Raw genomic sequence first — 16,220 nt, forward strand, 5'->3', positions numbered from 1 at the left:
GCTCCACAACGGGAGAGGCCACAACAGTGAGAGGCCCACGTACCGCAAAAAAAAAAAAAAATTAAAGTAGAAAGTTTCTGCAGTTTTTGAGAACTGGTAGAGAAATACAAATAACCCAGTAATTTTCTTTAGCCGTATTCTTGTTTATTTTTCTAAATTTTTACTGCTGATTTGTCTTCCTTTCCACAACAATGAGTATTTATGGAGAGTATTCTAAGTCTATGATTTCAGGTTAACACTTATTTTCTTAGAAGCATGGATGTTAAAAATAACTAGCTGTCTTTCCAACTTAAAAAGGTATTAACTGAATTATGGCTTATACGTGATTCTCAGGATATAAGACACAACAAGTATTCTATGGTTTTCACTTTTTTTGAGGACAGCCCTCAGCCGGCCTTAGTGTCATCCCAGCGGCAGGTAGAATATTTAATGGAACTGGGCACTGTTTTGATCTGCTGGAGTATTTGTCATGTCTTTGTCGTGTAGATAAACTGTATAGAAAACCTAGTTTGCATTCACGAAGTAGGTGACTTCCTAAAGGAGTCTTTGGAAATTCCACTTTTTCTCTCTACATTGAAGGAAATTGAGAGAGGAAAATGGGAAGCTGGAAGACTTAAAGTAGGCCCTCTGGGGAAAGGTATCAGCTTGAGTAATTAACTTGTGATTATGCAAAGATCAATTTACCTAGCCTGTTTGTTTTTCCTCTTTCTTGTTTATTGCCTTGGGCTACCTCATTTCTTATTACCATCTTCACTGTGTAAGCGGGGTTGGTGGTTAGGAAAGTGGCAGAGATAATAATGGGACCCCAGCTTATCTTGTCCATTTTTCTTTCATTAACAATTTTGTTAAAGAGAAAAGAAATTAAGCCAGTTTATTTGGGCAATAGTTGTTTTCTCCTAAGGTTAGATACACAAGAATTTTGCAGAAGGGCTCCTAAGTATAGTTATTATGGGGCCCATCTGGGTTGAGTAAATCAAATATAATCAATCATAATAATTTGTTTTTTATAGCATGTAAGAATCCTTTCTTGTATATTCACATATGATCCTTACAGTAGTGCCTGATATGTAGCAAGGATTTATTAAATGTTTGTCAAATACTGGATGAATATATAACATTTTTGTGAGATAAGTAGGATTGGTATTTATCAACACTTTTAAAATTAGGAAAACTGAGATTCTGTTTCAGTTTTTAGCTTAAAATCATACAGATGTTAAGTTCTGTCTTTTTTCTGCCACAAAACTCTTCGAGTGCATGCAATTCAATGTATTTTCAGAGAACTTTAACTTTACCACAGCAAGGATTTTTCTTTTTTTTTTAAATGAGGCAAAAACGCTAGCATGTTTTCTGTGCTGGAAAGCTACTGGGGTCTTTTCCAGCTTTTTATTCCACTAGAGCAGCTCCTGACTCCTTAGACATTCATTAGTGCTGGGCAGAGCCCTCCGACTGGAATGCTAGAAGAAAAGCCATGCTAGAAAGTAATGCTTTCAGGAGCCCAGAAATTCCTGGGAGAAGGTAGCGTTACTATTTTATCCCCCACTCTGGCTTTTCTTTCTCTTAGATGTTCCACTTTACTCTTCATTCTGTGTTGCTGACAAGAAAGTGCTTATTGTAACCGATTGTATGCTTTCATCTTTAAAAATTGTTTTTTTATTTGAAAGAAGGAAATTAATAGAATTTCAGTTCATCCAACAGGTATTTATTGATTATTTACTGTGTGCTGGGCACTACTTGAGGTTCTGGGGGTCTGCAGCAAAAGACAAGACAAAGTCCTTTTATCTCGGACATTATCATTGGAGAGTGACAACAGCATCACAGCAAATAAGTTTTATGATATATTAGAAAGTGATAAGTATTATAGATAGGGAGAGCAGGGTAGGGAGACTGGGGGTGCTGAGGCATTTACCATCTCTTGCACCAAGCTTTGTTTTTGTTTTTTGTTCTTTTGATAGATAGATAGAGATAGATAGATAATATCTATCTCATCATCTCATCTGACTTACTATATTTACTTGCTTGTTTATCATCTCCCCTCCTTCCTAGTTCCCAACAGCTTATAAACTCCATGAGGGCAAGGGTATTTTTTACCTATTTTGTTGGCTGTTGTATTCCCGGAGGACAGAAGAGTGCCTGGATTCCAATAGACGCACAAAATGTATTTGTTTGATGAATGAATTGAATGCATTTTTTAATAGGGTGGTCAGGATAAGCCTCACTGACATCTGAGTAGAGATATGACAGGAAAGGGAGCATGTCATGTGGCAATCTTGAGGAACATTGTTCCAGGCAGAGGGCCCAGTATGGCTGGAACAGAGTCAACAAAGGGAGAGAAGTAAGAGATGAGATCAGAGAGGTAATAGGGGCCAGATCATGGGAAAGCTTTGAAGGCCATTGTAGGACTCTGGGCTAAGGACTGAGGAGGGTGAGCTGTTGTAGGGTTTGAGTGATGGAGTGACATCACTATAGTTGCTCTGCTGGAAACAGACCAAAGGAGGGCAAAGGTAAAAGAGTGAAAACTAGATCGGAGGCCGTTACAAAATGTAGGCAAGAGATGGTAGTGACTTGGGCCAGGGGATAGCAATGGAGGTGATGTAAAGTGATCAGATTCTGTATTTGCATTATTTTGAAGGTAAGGCAAACAGGTTTTGCTAATGGGTTGGGTATGAGAGAAAGAAAGGTTTTTAAGTTGCAGCATTGAGGAAGGAATTGAGCCCGAGAAGATACAGGATCAACAGTTTTGAGGGGCGGAAATAGGAATCAATTTGGCTGTGTTTTGATGCTTGTCAGACATCCAAGTAGAACTGTCAGGTAGAGGTAGGTAGGTTCCAGTCTACAAAAGGTGTGAGCACGTATGTAGACGGTACTGAAAGTCTGGATACTGGGTGAGACCATCTAGGGGACAAGTGTCAAAAAAGAAGGGATCTGAGGACTAAGCCTTTGGGTATTTGAGTGTTTAGTATTCAAAGACAGGAGGAAGAACCCACAAAGGCGACTGAGAAAGATTGATAAGTGAGGTAAAAGGGCAACCAGCGAGTATTCTCTGGAAGCCAAGAGCAGGAAAAGTGTTTCAGTAAGAGGAAGTGATCGTCCGTGTCCTTTTTGCTGCTAGATTAATTACTAAGATGAGGACTGAGAATTGAGCACTGGGCTAAGCAATTTAGAGGTGACCTTGACAGTTTTGGGAAGTGGTTGGCAGCAAAAGTTTGGTTGAAATGAGTTCAAGAGAGAAGAGAATAAAGGAATTATAGATAGCAAATATAGAAAAATTGATAAAACAGGAGAGATGGGGGCAATTTTGAGACCAGTGTCCTTGAATAGCAAGTTTATATCCAAAATTGAAAAGAGGAGTTGGAGTGTAAAGTAATTCAATAACCAGTAGATGGTTATGCTTATTTCAGTGTTTAAAATCATTTATCATAGGGAGATTTAGACTGGATAGATTTATGATTTTAGTAGCCAACTAGTCAAGCACTGTGGTGTTTTCTAGCAGAATAATGGTAGCTGGGTAACCTCATTTTTCCAAAATTCACTTGGGCAGGGCATGTAATTAGTAGCATAGCCTTCTTTTGTAGGACTAAATGGAGAATCTTTTTTGTAACTTGTTAACATACTTGTTTCTAAAATAAAATTATTGGCACTTTATGATGAAAACTGGAGAATTCTTTACCAAAGACAGAAAAGAAAAATAATTCTTCCCTTTTTCAAAAAAAAAAAAAAGAAAAGAATTTTTTTTTTCCTACTACTTTTCTGAAATGTATAGTCTATTATTGGTTTGTTTGATTTCCTAATTTTTTTTTTTTTTTTTAACTTTTCAGGCCGGAGTGAGACAGCTTTATGTACAGATTGACTTTGCGGCCATGTAAATGAATGAAAAGAAATTATGCTTTTGGGGGGACCTAATTTTTTCTGGTACTGTAAAATCCTAATCATGGTACCTAGCTTTTTAAAAAGAGAAATCATCACTACAACTCCCCAGCACCAAGTAGACCAGGCAGAGTCAGCCGATTGTGCTCTGCCAGGAGTTTACAACTAAGGGATCAGAATTAAGAGGATCTCTCCTGGACTTCTGGTCTTCTGTGCTTCTTCCCTCCAAACCACTTTGATTTCTGAGGTTTCTAGTTTTGTTCCAGGGTATTGTTTTCTGTTTGTTTGTTTCCTTTTTTTTTCATTTCAAATGCCCTCACTCCCACCCCTCATCCTAGCCAGTAAGAAATTCAGACAGTGGGCCTCTAATCATCTGGAATGTCTTCACTGAAGCTGCTGGAAACCACTGCTTTCATTCCCAGAAAACCAGTGTTATTTAAAAAAAAAGAAAAAGAAAAAGAAAAATGGAAATCTGCTTTATATGTAATGTCACAGTTGTTGACGTTCTTCAATATAATCACGTTTGTAAAATTGTTTGTACCTTGCAAACTTATGAACCAAACCATATTGGATTTTCAAAGTGCCTTTGTATCAGAAAATGTATTTGCCAGCATAGAAATGTACCATCAAAGGTCATGTGTATGTTTTTTTTTTAATGGGTATTCTGTATTCTGTACAAAATAAGACTCTTGTTAGTAATGTATACAGATGTCTTTTTTTGTGTACTTGCAGCATAGGTTTAGATATATAAAACTCTGCCTTTTATTGCTTTATCCCATCAAAAAATAAAAGGTGTTATTTTGCTTTTTAAATCAAATTCAGTTATTACATTAAATTATTTTGTGTACTGTGTTTTCAAAACTTTGCAAATGCTTCTGTTATACAGACGGGTGTTTTAACTTACTTAAAACATCTGCTAAATTCCAAATTTCTATAAAAGCTACTATGTCTGTGATAAACTTTCGTATATCTTTCCTTGCTGTTTTTATAGATTCTATTAATGACAGGAAAAGGCATGTAGAGTGAAGGCAGAAATGGTTGTGACAATGTTATTTTGCTTTTTCATTCTTCAAATGCCAAGTCATACGTTTTCCTGTACAAGTGTTACACAAATACAGTTGCTTTCAGGAATCCTAAAGCAGCATTTTATTGACTTTGAAGTATTGAAGGTACTGAGTAAATGTGGTAACACAGAACTCTTCCTAACACAGGTATCTTGGAAGTTAATAAATAAGTTGATTTCTAGGCTCTTGTGTGTTTGAAAAATAAAACTGCAATTTGAGATAAGTGCTTGAATGTTCTACTTAAATATTCTCTGTGTTTTATGAAGAAATTGTTCTGAATAGACATTTTCCCATTGTACTTCATTTTATCACAATGTATATTCCCTTTTAACTGAAAGGGAAAAATTAAAATTGTTGGGGGGAAAACCCTGCAGGATGGAAATGAATGTTTAGAATGTAGATCAGTAATAAGCACTTTTTCGCTGATGTGGCAGAAATCACTGTTGATTTTGTCTAAGTTTCAAGGTATCTGTTTCCCTATTTTTGACCTACAATTTATGAAATATACTGTGTTAGGAAAACTATAGACTGCTTTCTTCATGCTTTTCTAAACCGCTGCAGATTGCCATGAACTGTTGATAGTCCCCTTTTTGCAGATTAAGTAGTATTTTCAAAACATTTTTACTTACTGCCAGGCAGTTATAAAGCTAAGAATTCCTGCAATAGAATGCATTTAACTGAAACAATTGTTAAGATGTTTCAGGAGGGAAATATAAAAGGAAATGTCCTGATAGTGGTACTGCTTTTTCATTATAAGTAGTCACTTGGAAGTTTGCATCCACTACCAAGCCTGATAGAAGCCTGCAATATTCTATAGGTTTTGGCATATTGTGGAAAATGACAGATCTAGATGAAGGCGGGGATTTTAGATGTGTGCCTTTACAAACTAATTATGTGAAATTGTACTGATATTTCACATACAGAGATAATTTTTGCACTGGCCTGTAAAATTTACAGTGCACATTGAAGATCCAATTCTGCCTTTCACTGAGGCCTCCATTCCAAGTGAAGTTTCTTGTCAAAATATGCATCACTTTATTTAACTATGCTCTCAATACACAAGTGCATGAGTATGGTTTTTTTCTTTGATAAGGAATAGAGTATATATATAGGACATTTGACTGAGATGAAACTTAGTTTTGCACCTGTTACAAGAGATCTCCAGTTCATATCATTTAGCAGGTTGGCATTAACATTTATGCTTTAATGAAATGTTCTTAAACCTGTGTGTGCAGCAGGACAAAAAGGAATTTTTTTCTCCCTCTTAGGAAATACTTTGTCTTCTCAATGTTCTTGGCACAGATGTATTGCTAAAGTAGATAATTTCACTGAGAAATACTCCTTGATTATTCTTATAAATTTAGAATGTCCCTATTGTTGGCCTAATTCTTGGGGAAAAAAATCTGAGTATAACTTTGCTAATATTTTAAAAACCAAATATTCTCTGGAGAAAAAATTTGTATTGCTCAGGGAATGTTTACCTTGCCAAGTAAACTTCCCCAAAGAGAAATATACCTATACTAGTTTTGTGTTTTTAAATCTAGATTATATTGATCGAGATGAAGGGCTTAACCTATGTATGGCTCCCTTATTTTGCTTACTCCTTGTGCACTTCGTGAAGGACAGTATCTAGTTTATCTGTAGCTCAGTGTTCCTCACACATCCCCACGGCATCTTCTGCAGAGGCATAAGGAAGTGGTAACAGATGTTACTGGCATTTCCCATGTACCTGGGACGCTCCAGCGTTCTTCAAAGCCTACTGGTAAACACCAATAACCAAAATACTGTGACTTTTCTGCACCTTTGTAAAGCAGCCAAATCGTTGACTCCAGATGCAGATAGATGATCAGAGTTCTATAATGTTTTTACCTACCATGGTATAACCAGTTTTATAGAATTATTAATATGGTAGCATCCTCTTATATAATGCTGGGATTTAAGAACAAAAATAATTCATTGCTTAACATAGAATTTTACATCCAAGGAGACTGTCCTTAGAAGCAGTCTCATTCTACCTCTCACTTTACAGATGAGAAAACTGAAGCCCAGAAATGCTGTCATTTATTCAAGGTCACAGAGATAATTAGTGGCAAAGCCAAGACCAGAATCCAGGTTTTCTGACTTACTGTGCTTTGTCTCCAGTGTAATTCTGTAAATGTGTTGAAGAAGCCTTTTTAAATAAAGGACGTCTGACCTCCATTTTTGGTACATTAAGGCACGTTATAAATGGAGTTTTTTAATTGTCTTATTTTTCATAGCTAATTATGAGATTTAGAATATTATTTCCATAGTATTCTTTATGAAAGATATGATTAATTTTTTTACTCTTTTTTACTCTTCTGGAACCAGTTTCTGATTTTTTAAAAAAAAATAGTGACAGGTGTGCATTGGATACTTCTAACTTGTGAGTAAATTTTTCTGTTAATTGCCCAAGACTAAATCCAATTTAAGGATTGTTTAGTTTCTTTATTTTGTTTAAATTCTGTGAATTGGTGCTTTTTAGAAACCAGGCTAATTCATAGGTCATATCATTTCATCCTTGTTAAGTTTTCAGTCACCAAAGAGCTCTTGAATTCTTAACGTTATTCTCAGAGCCACATAAAATTGGGCATTAAATGTTGTATAGAACAAAACAAAATTTTTAATAGGGTAAAATTTTGAAGTCTTATCAGAATCCCAGATGTTAAACTGCGACTTTCAACTCTTCATTAAAAGCATTACCTTGAGAAAGTTAAAAAAAAACAAAAGAGAAAGTTAAACTTTTTTTCTTTCTGTCACTATCTATCTTCGAAACAAATTATTTTCCACTTCACCAGAACTTAGACAAAAAAGGAAATTATTTTATTCTTTAAAGAACATTCAATAAAAGCTTTATTCATAGAGGATTCTTTCAAGACACAACCCCCAAAAGCCTTAGTGATCCAGACCTCTGTCATAGAATCAAGACAATGAAAAATTATATATCAAAAAAAGTATTTGCAGAGAAGTATAGTTATATTTAAAGGTCAAATCGATGTCTTTTATGAGGGTGTCTTTGGTTTATGTTTAACCATTTCCTAACTACAAATTATACAGAAAGGGTGGGGTTAACTTTCATTAAGTGTTTATGTATCAGGCTCTTTGTATGGCCTTTTTCATGTTACCACATTTAAAATCCTCATATTTTTATAAAGAAAGATTTTTCCATGATTTTGATCCATAGATCTTTTTCAGATATAGTTTATCTTCTGATTCTCCTAACATTCTTGTGAGGAAGGAATTAATTCATAACTCATTTTACAGATGAGGAAGCTGTTTCGAGCGATTGGAAATGACCTAACTGGGGGATAGCCAGTGGTAGAGCACTGACTCTAGATCCAGTACTTCTTGGTGACAACTACTCTTTTTTTGTATGTCATTCTACACTGATTTAAAGGTCCAAGAAGTTGTAGCAGATCTAAACACACTCTCCTATAAAATCATGAACCATCACCATGAAAAAATTGATATAGGGGAATAGTTGTTATATATACATTGGTTAGACTCATTCCTTCTTTGGATGCTCTCTTACGCTTATTACCTTTGCCATTTAACTTAAACTGTGCAGGCTAAAAAGAGCAATCAGAGCTCTTTTAAGCACTTTTAAGAACTTTTTAAAAAAAAAGAAAGTAAAAAGTTTTTTTGACACAGAGTAAGCTGCTTAAAAGGGACTGATTCAATAGTGTCAGCACCAGTGTGTGAAGAGAAACTGAACTCCTGGCCAAGAGACATTAACCTAGTTAGTAGGAAGTTGTCTTCCAAGAAGTACAAATAATTTTGCACTGCATGAGAGGGATACATAGGATTTGATTTACAACATTACATTTTATAGACATCTTTTCAAAAGGAAGAAATATATTTCACAATTAGTAGTAATCTATGCTTAAACTTAATAATATTTAACTTTGAACTCTTGCCGTGGCTTTGAAGATTTAATATTTGTAATTTTGATCCTGATGGAAAGTCTGTAAAAAAGAATGTCTTTGTCTCATACATCCTATTGTCACCACACTTAGCATGAATTTACACTTAACGCACTTAGTAAATGTTTGGATAACCAGTGAGTAAATATTGTAGACAGCAGTGGATACACAAGTAAGGACTGGGGACAGGTAAACCAGTAATTTACTGTTTATTACAGAAGACATCTCAGCTTTTCTTTGGCATTTTTGCACAAATAAGTGAGTTTATATTCACTTTGGCTATTTTTTTTTTTCAAGTAGCTCTCTAAGCTAGCTGCTCCTTCATTTTAATACAGGAACAGTGGAAATATCGAGATGTTTTCCATTTTGCATGCTGTTGGACAGGAATTTTGTAGAACTGGGACTGTGGAACCTGGGTCACTTGAATTTTTATATTTTGTATAGCCAAATGAGAAACCACACTCTCCTTTGTTTTTATAGAAAATTGCCATATTCCTATTACTTTAAGGACCTGTGTATAACATTCTATTTCATTTATCCCAGATGTATTTTCATCCAAAACTCTTTCAAAGCTATATCTTGAAGGTACTTCTATAAAAACAACACTACATGTATTCATTAAGTGATTTAAACATTCCTAAGATAGTTTTTATCTTCTCTGTCTTTTCCCCTCTAAATACTAAATTTCAGTAGAGCTTCTCTTTATTTCTTTACTTATTTTCCATCTCTTTTCATTGCTTCTGCCAATGTAAAACTTCCCTTTTTCACTAGTGGGAAAAAAAAAAGCTTTATTTTGAATTTTAGTATTTGAGTTTTATGTATCATATATCATGCATCGATTAAGCTCAATGAAGAGTCTGTTCTGAACTAGACATATGCTGTCAAGAGCTTGCCAAGTAATCATCTCATTGCTTCCTCTAATAGCAAATTCAGTGATATTTCTGCCCAAGTGATATTTTGCCCCAACATTTGTGACTTTGATCAACACACAGAATGGGTCTTTTATATCAGAAATACTGTGAATGAAAAATTGCCAAATCCTATTCTAAACACCCCTACAACTCTTTACCTCCCTGTCTTTAATGGTTTCTAAACATATGGCCAAGTTTAAATTTGGGTTTGATTCCTATGGTGAAGAGTATGGCATCAAAACATTTCTAAATAAACGTCTGAGTACAAGGCTAGGTTGGAATGTCAAAGACTATGTTGTAATTTGGTTTGAATACGCTGAAGTGAGCAATTATGATTTGCCTAAGAACAACACAACAAATTCATAATGTATATTTCACTTTTTTCTACTTGAAGACATTCATGTATATATTTTGTTTAACCTCAGATGTATTTAAAAAGAATGATAAACTATTGTATCAAAATTCTTCCAGTAAAATTTCTGTTTAAAAATCTTTACCTGAATTGTGTCTATTAGTTTGATGAACTGAAAAGAACACTGTGAATTTAACAGTTATTGGAACAGATTCTGGAGGACTTAAGGAATGGAAGGGAAAGAATGATTCTCAGGGCCCAGAAACAGCAAAGTTGATCAGGAAAGAGGAGATGGCAGGAGACTTGGAAATGTCTTGACATTGTGAAGATCCTTGTTGTGGATCCTCATACTCATTATTTTACCTCATAAACAAGTCTTAAAGTATTTCCAGACATTACCATTAACCCCAAATTGTTCTCTCACCTCATTCCCTATGATCTCAGCTTATAGGAAATGAAGACCAAAACCATCTGACATGAGCCTCCATTATCCTTCCAAATTTTTTCCCTCTAATCAGAAGAAATCCTTTTATTTCAGTAACTTCTCCACGAAACCCCAGATCCCACTCATCACACCTTCTGAAACATACTTACAGGGCAGCCTCTTCCTACTATCAATCTTTGCCACACAATGAGGGCTTCATCCTCAGTGTGTCTGTTGTCAAGCATCTTACATGTGGTCTACATTCGCTTCTTCCACTTCCTTTCTAACCATTTCTGTAGCTCCTAGTAATATTGCTTCACTCCTCCCTAGTTTGTGGAGTTAATCAAAGGCCATCGGTGGCTTGATTCCTGTCACAACTGTGGCATAACTACCAGCATCTCAAATTCAACAAAAAGAAAAGAATACATTTACCTTTCCCACTCAGATCTCTTTTCAACTACCATTTCTGTCAGAATTCTTAGATATCTAAACGTCGCCTTTGCCACACCCCCGTTTCCTGAATCCCCTGTCACAAAGTCCTCCTCGTTCTGTTAGGGGAACCACTGACTGAAACCGCCCACCCTGGCCAGGCATCACAGCAGCCACTTGCATGAGTTTTCCTACAACAGGAGGTCCTGGTAAGGAACGTGGAACTAACAAGCTACCACCAACTGGAAGAATTCGGGAAGGGTCAAAAGGAGAGAGGAGACGCCAGTCCGTTTATGTCCTACCACCCTCCCAGAATCCTCCTCGCTGGAATCCATCTTGGCTGAGCGATGCACGCGCCACCAGGAAGAACCCTGAGGCAGAGTGACTGGCCAGAGACAACCCGGAAACTAAACCAATTACCGTAAAACCCGAGACGGCAAGCCACGTGGCAGAGCAGTTCTCCTGAGTTCCCTTACCCTGCTGCTCTCCACCCAGGCGCCCCTTCCCAATAAAGTCTCTTGCTTTGTCAGCACACGTGTCTCCTTGGACAATTCATTTCCGAGTATTAGACGACTGCCCACTCTCGGGCCCCAGAAGGGGTCCCCCTCCCTGCAACAATTCTTTGCCAATCTTTTAAATTCAACTTTTTCCATTCCCACTGCCCTACTCTAGTACTTCATTGATAACTGTATGCAGAGTCACTCTGAGGAACTGTCTGACTTCCCATCTATTCCATATGCCCAGCTCTAACCACCTCCATTTCAGCACACACGCACACACACAACACACCACAAAAACAATTCTGGACTTAGGCAGGAAGACAAGGAATGTCTGCTGAATCAGACTCCTGTCCAGGCCCTTTAAAAACATTTCCCGTAACCTGGTTTCCTGATTACCTTCTGCTTGCCCTTCTGCATAGTGGACTTTGACCTGCTAGAGCTACAGCACCTGCCAGGGACTCCCTGCCCTGCCTTTCCTGTGTTCTCTGGAATTAGCCTCTGGCCTAGTGGAACTCCACAGTGGCCTATCAACGCCCCTTTAGAGCAGCCTCTTCTGTTTACATACAGGTTTAGGCAAGTTATTTACTAAAATAGTTCACTACCCAGGCTTTCTTTATCTAGAGTTTTTGGCTTCCTTCCCCCCAGAAGCCACCCTGTGTTATACTAACAAAGTAAGCTTCCCAGTTTCCATTTTGATTCCTTCAGCTCAGGAATTGAGTGGCTCTCTAAATGCTCATCAAATACAAATTCCTCTGAACAACTTTAGCAGCTCATAATGCTTTGCCTTCCCTCCTTATTCAATCTCATTTCCCATGATATGGCAATAAGCAAACTTTTCATTACTCTGGACCAGAGAAACAGCAAAGACAGAGAGAAGCAAGCAGGTCTAACAGATGTAGATAAAATGATAGCAATTTAGTATTTTTCATTCTGTATGCAGAAAAGAAGAAGAAAACATCATTTTAATAGGATTCAAGCTCATTCAAACAATCTGTCAGCTCATCCAGCTCTACTTCCAGACTTAAAAAAAATCTACCATGAAGTTCAGGGCTTAGCCCAAGCTACCAACATATAAATGAATAATTCTACTTTATCTAATAAATTCCTATAACCAAGAGGAGTAATAATGGTAACAGTGTGACAGTACTCAAAGGCATCAAGTCTGGCACAGTTTAAACAATCAAAATTTATTGAAAACAATGGATAAATTATGCTGACAATATAAAGTTTAGCACCTCTTTGAAAAATGGTTCTGTATGGATTGTTAAAGTGAATTGTACTCTTTGAAAGACAGTCCCTGCTAAAGTCAAAGGACTGAAAACAAAATAATATGAAAACAAAAGCATTCCCCAAAGTAGTTCCTGACTTTAGGTACATATAATATTTTAAAAGGGTGACACTCACTGTACAAGTAAACAAGAAGTTAAGATTCACATCTAAGCATAGGTATAGTTTCACAGCAATTAGAACCCTGCCATTTGGCCTGGACTTTTGAAAACGTTGTGACTGCTTCTAACATTATAAATAAGGTCTGTCTGATTAGCCATCACTGTTTTCCACCCTAGGCGTTAAGTTAGTTCAGGCTGTTGTTCAACTTTACAGGGGCTAATATCTGTCCTGTATGTGCATCATACTACTTCCCCTTGAGCAATAATTTGTACACAGGTCATATTGATTTCCTCAGAACTTCAAATCAAGACAAAGTTACTACATTTGTAGTTACATCATTTGGAGCAAAGGCTTCCCATCGGCTTCCAAAGACTTCCCTTAGACAATCCTGTAGTAGTGGCAACTATGGAAACCCACAAGAACTACAACTGAGAGAGGAGAATTTTTCTCTGTTTGACAGAGTGATGATTTCAAGAGGGTAGCGAAAACCTCTCTTGCTTTTTTCCTCTATCCCCCCTCCATATAGGTCAGGATGTAGGCCCAATCATGAAGGTATGAGACACAGAGCAACAGAGTAAACAGATCTCCAAGTTTCTGGCCAGAGGACTAAAGAAAGGGAGCCTTGGGAACCTGGAAGTAGTGAGGAGATCATAGAGAGGGAGGAAAGCAACGTTGTAAAGTTGATTATGAACCCCAAATTTCACTCTCAAGTCACGAATGCTTGGATCTGATCCTATTCAGCATACCAAAAGAACTTCAGAATTAAACTATCCAATTGACTAGGTCCCAGATTGCCTAGGTTCCAGACCAGGTCACATAAATCTTAGATCACAAGAACTACAGTTCTTGAAAACTGAACTGACACTGGAACCACAGTCCACAGAAGGTGGACTGGTGACTGCATTCTGCATCTAATCAGGTTCATTGCCTGCTAAAACAAAAAGAATGCCATTCACCATAGAATCTAAACAAGACCCAGAATCTCATGATATAATATTCAAAATGTCCAAGCTACAATCCAAATCACTTGGTAAAGTGCCACAAAAATTTCAACTTCCAGATGAAAAACAATCAACAGATACCAAGGCTGAAATGACATCAATGTTGGAATTATCCAACAAAGATGTTAAAGCAGCTATTACAAAAATGCTTGAACAGTCACTTACCTTGCAACAAATGTTAAAATAGAAAATTGAAGGTATAAAAAAGAACCAAATGGAAATTTTAGAACAGTAACCAAAATAAAAACGTACAAAATGAACTCAACAGCAGAATGGAGAAGACAGAGGCAAGAGTGAGTGAATGGTACTGGCACAAAACCAGAAATATAGATCAATGGAACAGGCAGGTTAGAAAGCCCAGAGATAAACCCACACACATATGGTCACTTTTTCTTTGATAAAGGAAGCAAGAAAATACAATGGAGAAAAGACAGCCTCTTCAATACGTGGTGCTGGAAAAACTGGACAGGTACATGTAAAAGAATGAAATTAGAACACTCCCTAACACCATACACAAAAATAAACTCAAAATGGATTAGAGACCTAAATGTAAGACCAGACGCTATAACACTCTTAGAGGAAAACATAGGCAGAACATTCTATGACATAAATCACAGCAAGATCCTTTTTGACCCACCTCCTAGAGAAATGGAAATAAAAACAAAAACTTATGGGAACTAATGAAACTTAAAAGCTTTTGCACAGCAAAGGAAATCATAAAAAGAACGAAAATACAACCCTCAGAATGGGAGAAAATATTTGCAAAAGAAGCAACTGACAAAGGATTAATCTCCAAAATATACAAGGAGCTTATGCTGCTCAATATCAAAAAAACAAACAACCCAATCCAAAAACGGGCAGAAGACCTAAACAGACATTTCTCCAAAGAAGATATACAGACTGCCAACAAACACATGATAAGATGCTCAACATCACTAATCATTAGAGAAATGCAAATCAAAACTACAATGAGGTATCACCTCACAGCTGTTAGAATGGTCTTCATCAGAAAAACTGCAAAAAACAAATGCTGGAGAGGGTGTGGAGAAAAGGGAACCCTCTTGCACTGTTGGTGGGAATGTAAACTGATACAGCCACTATGGAGAACAGTATGGAGGTTCCTTAAAAAACTAAAAATAGAACTACCATATGACACAGCAATCCTGCTACTGGAAATACACCCTGAGAAAACCATAATTCAAAGAGAGTCATGTACCACAATGTTCATTGCAGCTCTATTTACAATAGCCAGGACATGGAAGCAACCTAAGTGTCCATCAACAGATGAATGGATAAAGAAGATGTGGCACATATATACAATGGAATATTACTCAGCCATAAAAGAAATGAAATTGAGTTATTTGAGTGAGGTGGATGGACCTAGAGTCTGTCATACAGAGTGAAGTAAGTCAGAAAGAGAAAAACAAATACCATACACTAACACATATATATGGAATCTAAAAAAAAAAAAAAAGGTTCTGAAGAACCTAGGGGCAGGACTGGAATAAAGATGCAGATGTAGAGAATGGACTTGAGGACATGGGGAGGGGGAAGGGTAAGCTGGGACAAAGTGAGAGAGTGGCATGGACATATATACACTAGCAAATGTAAAACAGATAGCTAGCAGGAAGCAGCTGCATTGCACAAGGAGATCAGCTCAGATCTTTGTGACCACCTAGAGGGGTGGGATAGGGAGGGTGGGAAGGAGACGCAAGAGGGAGGGGATATGGGGATATATGTATATGTATAGTTGATTCACTTTATTATACAGCAGAAACTAACACAAAATGTAAAGCAATTATACTCCAACAAAGATGTTTAAAAAAATGAAAATAAATAAAGAAAATATATCAATAAAAAATTATCCACACTAAGTAACAGAGAAAATAGATTAAAAAAAAAAAAAAAAAGAACAGAGCTCAGAGACCTGTGGGACAATAAGAAATGTCTTAACATTTTGTTCTCAGAGGCCCAGAAAGAAAGGACTCTGCATACAGTGATGAAGCATACGTACACTGCTGAAAAAATATTTGAAGAAATAATGGCTGGTAACTTCCTGAATTTGGTGACATAAATCTACAGATTCAAGGAGCTGAGCAAACCCCCAAATGATAAACCCTAAAATATCCACATGAAACGCAACATAATCAAATAATTACAATCAAAATTCGCAAGCTTTATATAGATGTCAAGAAGCTAATTCTAACATTTATATAGAAAGGCAAAAGAACTGAACCAGATGCAATTTTGAAAAAAGAAAAAAACTAGAGGAATTACACTAGCTGTTTTTAAGGTTTACCATAAAACTAAGAAATCAAGACAGTGTAGTATTATAGAAGGGAAAG

The 16,220-nt window shown here is 36.7% G+C and overlaps 1 protein-coding gene across 1 annotated transcript in view; it reads left to right on the forward strand.

The window, feature by feature from the left end:
- Nucleotides 1-4,676, forward strand: part of SLC30A7 (solute carrier family 30 member 7) — a 79,268-nt gene extending 74,592 nt beyond the window's left edge. Inside the window, exon 11 of the mRNA XM_007449619.1 lies at nucleotides 3,816-4,676. Within this exon, the coding sequence (XP_007449681.1) occupies nucleotides 3,816-3,863 (48 nt within the window). The 3' untranslated portion in view covers nucleotides 3,864-4,676. The remainder of the gene's footprint in view (nucleotides 1-3,815) is intronic.
- The last annotated feature ends 11,544 nt before the right edge of the window (nucleotides 4,677-16,220 follow it).

Source organism: Lipotes vexillifer, unplaced genomic scaffold (genome assembly GCF_000442215.2).
Source record: "Lipotes vexillifer unplaced genomic scaffold, Lipotes_vexillifer_v1.1 scaffold445, whole genome shotgun sequence".
In the NCBI taxonomy this organism is placed as follows: Eukaryota; Metazoa; Chordata; class Mammalia; order Artiodactyla; family Lipotidae; genus Lipotes; species Lipotes vexillifer.